General features: G+C 45.3%; 1 protein-coding gene across 1 annotated transcript; it reads right to left on the minus strand.

The window, feature by feature from the left end:
* Window positions 1–1,749: 1,749 nt before the first annotated feature.
* Window positions 1,750–3,843, minus strand: LOC8034496 (endothelin-converting enzyme 1-like). Its single transcript, XM_029977107.2, has one exon. The coding sequence runs from the start codon at window positions 3,841–3,843 to the stop codon at window positions 1,750–1,752; it is 2,094 nt and encodes a 697-aa protein (XP_029832967.2).
* Window positions 3,844–9,999: the final 6,156 nt, after the last annotated feature.

Here is a 9,999-nt window from a genome sequence, read left to right on the forward strand (position 1 = left end):
GTCAGTACGAAGCGAAGTAGGGCTGGAACACAAGAGCTACGTAAGCGTTTATTTCTAATTGCTCAGATTCAGTCAATCTGTCGTGGCACACAATCGGCTTTAAAGCACTTTGGTGTATAGAATTTTCTCGAGGCATCTCAGTGGGTTGGAGCTTTGTTCTGAATGCACGTTCTTGGTCACCATCGACCTGAAAGTGACCGAGAAAGAACTCACACTGAACAATTCCTCGCGTGCCGTCGACTTGCGAAAGTGACGGTGCCGATACAAGCTCATTTCCGCCATTGATAGGGCAAAACCTAAACTGCTTTACGAACCACCAGATGGCACTGAATTTCTGAAAGGGTCTATAATGCTTCCAGGGCGGCCATGTTGGATCCAAGGTCGCACTACGAGAAGCAAGCGTCACTTCTGCAAGAGTCTTGGATGCGCGAGCTACGTGATCGTCCTTCGTGTCGTCTTCCCAGACTCTAAAGAACATGTTTTAAAACATCGCTCGCGCTGTAAAACGTGATTATACTTTACCCAGTGGCTACACATAATGTTGAATGGTCATGGAACCTTTCAGCTCGTTTTGGTTTAGTGGAGGATGTATACTTCGCACACGCAAAGAGAGAAACATAATCCGCCCAAAACTCGGCGCCTGCACGGTCGCTTTCCCTCACGAATTTCGGATCTAGCTCGGTGCACATGACCGCTTCTCCGCTAATACGAAGTTGGCGGCGAAAAGAAAGAGAACACCATACTCCGACTCTGCAAGCAGAGCCTATACAGTTAATCTAAGGCTGCTTAAAGCGCCGGATGGATTTTATGAACAATTAAGTACCAGCCACATTGGTGCGTTCTGGGACGCACTTAAGCCAAAAATAGCGGAGCATCGACGCCAATCTAGTTTGTCGTGGCGGCGCGGCACCGTCATGTACAGTAGACTAATAGGAGCGTTCTCGCAAACGGCGGTGCTTCACCGGCAGCTAAAGCAGACCAACAGGAGCGTGCGCGTTTGGATATGGGACGCGCCATTAGCCAAACACGACAACACGTCTCCGGCATCCAACAGGAGCGCCCCTGGCACGATAAAACGATGGCGGTGCTTGGATAAGTCAGGATATTCAGCGCTTTAAAGCTATACTCGGGCGCGCGCCAAGAGAACTATCTGGTCGATAGCGTGGCATGCAGCGTTCACCGCGCTGACCCCCCTCAACTAAAGAAATATATACATGTATATCTTACAACGGGGTTCATTTTCGGAGCTAGTGCCGAGAAAGCGCCTTGATGTGTTCGATAAACTTCTACGAATCTTTGACAAGTGAGGACGCAGTTAAATTGAGAACAAAATTACGGCGTGTTGTAATTGAAACGCTGGGCTCCTCCCCATTACCGCGACGTAAGTACCACCGAAAATGGTGGACGGTCGCCTGTACTAGTGGCAATAGCCTGTACTAATGCTGATGTTGGTAGCAACCGCAGGAAGGATTAATTGATGCTACATCACTCCGTGCTACTCCTATTGTATAAAAAAAAGGAAACCACACAACCTTCTTTGCAAAGAATGTTTCATATGTTTTATTCACGTGGGTTTATAGTGTTAACCTGGAACGTAAGTGCAATCAAAATTAAATGACACAACTTAGTATGTATTTTGAATGTAATTACATAAAACAAAAAAAAAAAAAAAAAACTCAGAGAATATTTTTGATTTTTTTCCAATATATTTTAGGAGAGGGAGAGGTCCGAGCTCCTAATTGGTCACCCTCAAAAAAACCTGCATTTATGGGTCGGGTTCATCGAGGAACCCAGCGGGCACTCAAAGGTTTCCGCGAACGGTCTAAAATGTTTCAATACCACGTTGCATCTCTCCCCAATTCCTTTCGCATCGAGAATGCACATAACGTGGCAAAATGCGAGGAAGAACATCTTCTTGTCCTCTACGCTCGGGTGGTCCTCGGACGACCTTTGAGAGCTTCGACTCGCGTCCTGAAACGCTCGGAAGGTCACCTCCAGTCCCGGAATTTCTGGAAAAATATTCGGCTGAAAATCTTCTACGCCGCATGTCGCTTTTTGCATGAACGTGGCCTTGGAGTCCTTGGACAGCCACGAGTGCAAAGTACCGTTGGGAAGGTGGTTGATGCCCTGCGGGTCGAAGGACATCACCACTTTTCGGGCGAAAACGGAGCCCAGAGCTCCGTAATTAAACGCTGCGCTACCTCGACGGTCGTAGAACGGGTCTTCAAGGGCCAGCATCGGCAGCGACACGTTGTTGAGAAGGTAGTCGTACTCGAACGTTTCGTCTCTGAAATTGTGCGCCATGCGATTCTTCTCGTAATAAATTGCTGCTCCTATCTCCGATGCGCTCAGCTCGTGATCACGAATCCAGTACCTCACGTAGGATTTCTGCTTTTGTCGCTCTGCAGAGGGAGGAAAAAATTCGGCATAGATGTCCTCTCGAGGCCAGAGATTTATGAAAATTTCTCTTAGCTTATCGACTGCAGCCTTCCTGCTTCTGTTGTCCATCCAGTCACACTCGCCTATTTTTGTGATAGCCGCCATGATCACACTTTCCAAGAGAACATTGATGGCGGTCCGATCGCTGGAATTATAGTTTGATGAGACGTGATCGACGAGTAGAGGAAGAGTGTAGGCTTCTTCCACCTCAATTTCGCAAAACAGTGGCTTCATAGCGTTCGCACTCGCTTTTCCTCCGTACTTTACGACGAAGGCGTCGTCCGAAGCTACGACGGCGTAGGCCTGGACGAACCACCAGGCGAGTTGGTTCAAGACGTGTGCCCAACCATGGGTGCGCAAAAGTCGTTTTAAAACTTCCAGAATTTCGGTGTCGCTCACTAGGATTATGTCGCGGCCGCTGAATGGTGGAGTCGGTCTGAAGTTCTTGTTGAGGAGGCCCGTCCAGTTGTTTCCCTTGCCGGCGGGGAGAAGGCCCTCCAAATCATGGAACGAAAGGATTGCAGGCCTTTTTTGCTTGCGGAACGACGTGTTGTAAATAGACCCTATTATATCAGCGGCCACTCTGAAATTTGCCTCGGAGTAGTTTGCGTTCGCTACGTTGTGGTAGAGAAAGATACGGCGGAAATCTTCCAAAAGCTTTCGGTACTTCCATTCGTCGGTAAATTCACTGTACGTTGATTTCCAAAAGGTGTCTCTGCTGGGCGAGAAATAAATTCTTCGCCGTTTGGACGACGTCTCTGTTAAGAGTTGCACATCGAACCAGAAGGGAATCTGCCAACGAATGGAAAGATCTAGCGCCACATCCAATGGACTCACTTCGTTGAGGTCGTCCGGCCTCCGAAGAACTCGCTTGTTGAGAAACGACGTAAACTCGGCTAAGGTCTCGCTTTGGTTTTCGCCCGTTCGGTCGATGCAGGACTTATAGACTTGTGCGACATACTTCATCCATTCAGTGGAAAAGGATTTGCCCGATAGATATTTGGCCTTATTTTTCATCCATTTATACTTTGGGAAATGACCGATAGTCCGGGCTATATCCTGAAGAGTCGGTTTCCAGGCTGAACAGACGTAGCCGCTGAAATCGTCACATGGATCCACGCTTTGGTTGAGATTCGATGTCAACCAGATTGGATGAAGGCATATGTCATCCTTGCATAGATTTATTCTGTTATGTTGTCCTCCGCGCTGTGGTTTCGTTAAACTGAAGATGGCAGACGCTACGACCATGACAACGACAAGAATTAGGACGGCGACACTTAAGGAATTCCTGTCGCAGTCGTTTTTGGTGCGGTGTTGGGCTTGGACTGGGGAACCTTGAGACAGCACCTGAAAATGGCACGTACAGGTTTGAATGCGCATTTCAAGCAGGTTATTGTTTAACATACTGTAAAACCGTTAATATTCGCGAGCCCTCAATTTTCGCGAATTTCACGAATTGAAGAATTCGCGAAATTCAAGGGCGCGCGAAAATTTCTGTCCTTAAGATTTTCAATGCAGGCGTCTGGAATTCGCGAAATTTGGTGGTCGCGATTATGCCGTCTGTGACCGATTCGCGAAAAATGGGGGCCGCGAAAATAAAGGGTTTTACAGTATATAAGCCGTGAAACTCAACTTGTGGGGTGCAGTGAAAAGTAAGACTATATTCAGTTTTCCCACATCGGAAAGTATAAGGAGTGCAGTGGGTACAATGAAAGTACCCGGCTAGGACTAACGTCCAGCTGGCTAAAATCTCTGTTTTTCTGTCATCAACGTCAATCAAAGGGTCCGACGTTCAAGCCCTAAAAGCATGAGACTGCGCGAAAGCTCTTGCGGAGAAAGCAGCTTGTACGGCTCAAATATTGTCACGAATGACAGGAGCAGGAGCGGCGAAAATCCAGTTTCAAACTGAAAGTTTCATGGGGCGAACATGTGCCAAACAAAATAAAGAACGAGCGTCGAGACAGCCAAAAAGCGGGCGGCTATTTGGCGGCGTAACATCGAGTGAGAGTGAGACTGTCTCGAAAAGGTCACGCGGCATCTCGATAATTCGGCCCAGAGGAGACCGGAGCATTTTTCTTGGTTCCAGACATGCCGGATATTGTGCCTGCGTGTGCACCATGATTGTATCTTTGAGCCCACTTTCAATAACCCTGTGGGGTACCGGTGAACCACAATTGAAATTTGGTCACTTTGAGCCTTGCACGTATTTTGTTTGCCAAACGTTCGCTTCAATTACTTCATTGAGCAAAAAACAAGCCGCATTCTCACACCGTATCTCGTGTCTCACAGTTGAGCCCAATGTTGGCGCGTGAAGTTTAAAAAAAAAAAAAAACGCAATAAATTCGCACTTGCTATACTGCGCAAAAGTTACTATGAAGTCCTCCTCGTGTCACCATGTATCTCTCACTCAAATTTTATCCCGATTCGAGGTAAGTTTTCGCAAACGCCGAGATCGGCTAGCAACGACAGTGTCCCTAACAAGCGTCCCCTACTCCTCGCGAAGCCTTTTTGGATGAGCCTTTACCGACGCCCACGATCTGTGTCTGAACGGTGGTTCTGAAATTATCTCGGCTTAGTCAGGAAGAAAGCAAACATATGACAAATCTTATGGCCATTAGCAACCGCCAAATACGCTTTAAATTCTTTAATTCATTTGGCGCACCGCATAGGGGTTCACGGCGTATACGTGCTGTCCGCCGAACTGTGCGACATTTTTTCACGCAAGTGCTGGACTGTTGCTTTCTTAAAAACGGCTTGTACGTGTGAATGATAACTTCATGCGATATTGAGTTAGTAAAATCCAAGCATGTAGGGACATCCAGCTTGTGCAGTACTTCGGGTAAGTAAAGCTATAAAGGGATAAGGAGTGTTCCATTTTTGCTTTTCAACGGCATCTCCAAGTTTTACCTCGCGCACTCGGGCGTATAAGAAAAAACAGTAATTGAAAAAAAGGTAGTTTCGTCAATGGACGCATAAAACAAGTTACAAACTTGCTGACCAGCAACACTAATGTAAAGTTGCGAGCTCGGTTTACGCGAACTTATTGGTTGTTACAGCGTGTTGACTCGTACACAAGCAAGGTCCCTGAGCTTTGCAGCGTCGAGATTCTCAGCACCGGCTCGTTCGCATACCTCGAAACGCCAAGATTGTCAAGACAAGATTTACGTATGGTTCGGCCTTGTGGTGAAGCTTCGAAGTCTGGCCATTTAGGTTAGTTTAGAGGCCCAAGACGATGCTCTCTGGACCAGAAAATATGAAATAACGGTTGTTTATTATCCACGCTCTGTGTAGGATCTCTTCTTCACGTATCGATCGAAACCTAAACCATGCCTCTCTCCTCCCTGGCCAACTAGTTCCCAGTGTGCAACGCGCACAGTGTTGCTCGCAGGTATTTATGGAAGTCTATTGAAATATTCGTCGACGGTTCGATTGTTGACGAGCGCATGCGTCCGAGTGGCGCCGTGCTCGTGTCCTAAGCGGGCTCCCTTGCTCGGCTGGGAGAACTTCCGTTTCTGGTGGAAAGGCAAGCTTTACTTCACGGCCACGTGATTTCACATGGCCGTGACATAAAGAAATGGTGCCACTTCTTTGTTCCTTAATATTGTAAAAGAAATTTATTGCGAATATTATGTTTTTTTTTTTTTAATCCTTGCTCTTGACTGTTGTTTTTGGCCTGCTTTGTACAGTTCCCTGCAATATTAAACACCCAATGGGAACGCGTGGCCAAGGCGGCGGCTGGAGGGGGCACTGCGAGCGCTCCGGGCAATTCCATTCTGCTTCGAAGGGAGGACGCTCACTCGGGGCTCAGCTAAAGCGTAACTTATCAGTTTGTGCTGAGCCTTGAGTAAGCGTCCTCCCGTCGAAGCAGAATGAAATTGCCCGTAGCGCTCGCAGCGCCCCCGACAGCCACCGCCTCGGCCACGTGCTGCCAGTGGGTCTTTCACATTGCAAAGGACTGTACCTGAGTGTCTGCTTCATATATATCTTCCTCAATTATTTTTTTTTTCACTGGCTGTAGATTTTTTTTTTTTTTCTTCTTTTTCGACATTGAGTTCTTTGGTGCGTTTATATTTGTTCTATCTCATTTTCTTATTTCGAGCATACATTCGTTCTATTTGTTTGTCTGCATCGAGTATGGATTCGTTGTATTTACTTGTTTACACCAAGCTCATTCGTACATCTAATTTTGTATTTTTGAGCGTAGCAAAGCAGCGTCCTGCTTTGCTAAGCTGTCTCGACAAGGTACGATGACTCCAAGCCGGCGCCGCCTGTGCATAACAAAGCAGGTCGAGCAGAAAAACGGACGCGAGTTTACTTCTTTTTTTTTTTTTTTTTTGCAAAACCAGTTTTGGGTAGTGTCGCGATACTGTAATTCATTACTTTTGTTTGGTAATTTTTAACTCTAACTCGATAATTGTTCTGCAGTAACTGTAACGAAAACCTAAATAGTTTTTTTTAAATGTAACTAAATAGTATCTGCAAAGATACAGATTATTTTTGCGAGAAAGAATTGACCTTATTTAGTGAACACTCTAGCGGGTTCGACAATGTGCAGAGGTTGGGACCCTCATTAGGCACCACAAAATAAAACAAGAACTCAAAACATTTTGTTTATCAGGGCAACGTGCCGGAGCAGAGGGCATATGTTTGTGTACATTTGTTTCTCTTTTGTAATCGCGTGGAAAAGCGCATTTAACATTTGATTTATTAAAACACTCTTGTGCCTTTTCGGACTCACCGAAAAATCCCGCCTCTCTAGCCAAGCGACACAGCCAACTCGCGGATACGCACACAATCGCAGAAGCGCATGGGAAAGCTTCAGGAGGAGTAGACCGGAGCGCCATATCTCAATTTACGCATGAACCGCCTCCGGAAGCGGGCGTGGTGAGCCCACTACGCCATTCTATACCTCTGCATCCAGTGTGTCCTGAAGGTTATGTGACCTTTCTTTTTGTGATCAAAAGGTTCAAGAAACCGAAGCACCAACGCCACCGATACCAAACGCAAGATACGCTATGCGCGCGAGCTCTTCACTTTGGAAGCCGCTTCGACCTTATATAAGCTAAGTTCCAAATTCGGCATATTTCATTGCTTTGACACTATATTATTTGCGTAGATTCCACTCCCCGCTTTGTACATTTTACTCTATACCATATAAAGTATTTTATACTTCATAGTCATCTCCTTCAAGACGGTGAATAGAATTGGAAGTTTAGTTGTCTTCTTATAAAATTCGTCGACATATATATGTGCTTACCATCATGCTTAAAGTCCCAAATCTATATTAAAAAAAAAAAAAACACTCTGAACTTTTTGTGGTACATCACATACCTTCATCACATTTATCAGTATACTTTAACAAGCTAATCGCCTTTTCGCGTTAGTTCACGCACTTACTAACCCCCAACATGTTTCAGGATTTCGCATATTACAAAACATTTGAACCCAATTTAATTCATATCCTCACTTCCATCTTGCTCCCTATTTTCCAAAACGGATGAATATACAATTCCCTTTGTCATTCTCGTTTCGTAGAGAAGACAGTTGTTTTTTTTACTTCTGTAAAACTGTAAACCTAATAAAACCATATATCCACCGTGACCACGTCTCGGCGACCCAAAACCTACAGAAACACACTTGCTATGAAATCTGTGCCAGCAAATAGCGTCTTCACTGCTTGTCTTTTCCAAGGTGAGCATTTGATTCGCTCTATTAAGTGCCGTAACGCGTGCTGTATCAAAACAAATAAAAAGTAGACGGTAAAGTGACATCAAGACAGGTATTTTTCTTATGATCGCACCGATTGGCGTTAGATGGCGTTCATTTTGGAGAAGCACGACAAACGATTGGGCGATGCACAATACATACTTTTACACGCTTGAAATTGTATATAACATTTTTAAGCTGAACGCCGTGTTAAAATGTAATCGCTGTTCATCCTAGTCATTTCCTCTAGAAATATGTTGCGACTTCCAGGTGCCGCGATCCATGCGTCCACAGATAATTTGGAAGAAACAAAAATAACTGCATACTTGCGCAAAAGCAGCAATAACTACATACCTCTGAAGATACAACAAACTTGTATTTCTACCCGGTTGATTGCTCCATCGCCTTATATGCTCGACAACTAGAGAGGTCGTCAGTCGTCAATGACAACCTCGTTGATTGATAAGGTTACAAGTAATTTGTCTTTTTTAGGTGTGTCTAAATATATATATATATATATTTTTTTTTTTTAAGTTCAAGGAATTTAGTTTGTTGTAAAATGTACTGGTACAACTAATACTTATTTGAAATATTCGCTAAAATGACCTTCACTGAAGTTGCTTCAAATTTATGCGTTTACTTCGCCGCAGTGTACCGCAGCATGCCTTCCCACACTTCGTTTTACAGCATTCAATACCGTGGGATGTTCCAAGCAACAGCACCTATAACGTACAATTATAAAGAGTGTACGAGTTGTAGTTAGAACGAGGGTGGATAAAATGTGTAGCAATAGGTTTAGGCCTCTGGAACACCGTTTTTACACGAATAAGGGTGCAAACTATTTTAGTGTGCCGTATGGTCTAGTTGTCATCACTAGAGAACGACATGACGGCATGAAGAAATGTAAGCTGAAATCGTGGGAGTTTACATGTAGCCTAATTGCACCTACGCTAAAAGTACGCGTAGGTGCAACGCGAGCACAAAAGACCCTTTCCGAAATTCGGTGCCATCTACTGACTCTAACACCGCCTACTATTTTGCGTGCTAATGGTCGCAAAACTATATTATTTGAACAGGCACCACCTATTTCGTGCGACGAACCGGGTTGGGTCATCGCTGACCACACTAATTTGCTTCGTTTCGCTTCAAATGGTGACAAAGAAACTATCGCCTTCTACAAAGCGCTATGGTACTTGGCTGACAGCACAAAGTTTTCTTCGTTTGACCTCAGACGGTGAGAAATTAATTATTTTACAAAGCGCTAACCTAAGTACAGCCCTTGATAGAACTAACCCTATCAAGGGGCTTGTTGGCAGAGTGTGAGCCTGAAATGAACGCAATTCGAGCATCGCATGGGGCTAAAGTTTAGAAATCGCATGTTTTATGTTATTCACTTCGCTGCATGTATCCAGCTTCTTCCTCTATCGGGCACCAGAGGAACGCCATTAGCATGCGGCAGGTGCCATGTACCAAAGGCTGCACACCATGAAAGAAAGATTCGCGACTACAGTGACCCATAGAGGTCAACAACTTCAACAAACCTGGCAACGGAAAACAGATCGTGCCGTGCTACGTGCCAGCTCAACGCACCACACTCAGGGTTAAGCAGGCGAGCATCGATTTCAAAATCGTTTGCCCCAATGTTAGCACACTTTCTGTTCAAGAAACTCTGAAACGGTTCAATGGCATAGCCAAGCCTTTACAGGCTTGAATTTCTTTGGGGAAGTGATGAAAGGACTACAGCTACTGTCGTACCGCGCCGATGAACGTTGATAAACGAACGTCTGCCTCACGCAGCTGCGTAGGTTGCGTTCAGAGCGACCTAAACAACACGCTGGTACGACAGTAGAGATG

Source organism: Ixodes scapularis, unplaced genomic scaffold (assembly GCF_016920785.2).
Source record: "Ixodes scapularis isolate PalLabHiFi unplaced genomic scaffold, ASM1692078v2 PGA_scaffold0__279_contigs__length_252992795, whole genome shotgun sequence".
NCBI classification, from domain to species: Eukaryota; Metazoa; Arthropoda; class Arachnida; order Ixodida; family Ixodidae; genus Ixodes; species Ixodes scapularis.

Bases quoted from the DNA above. Each gene is read 5' to 3' on its own strand.
- LOC8034496 (XM_029977107.2), bottom strand. From the start codon at position 3,843: ATGTTAAACAATAACCTGCTTGAAATGCGCATTCAAACCTGTACGTGC.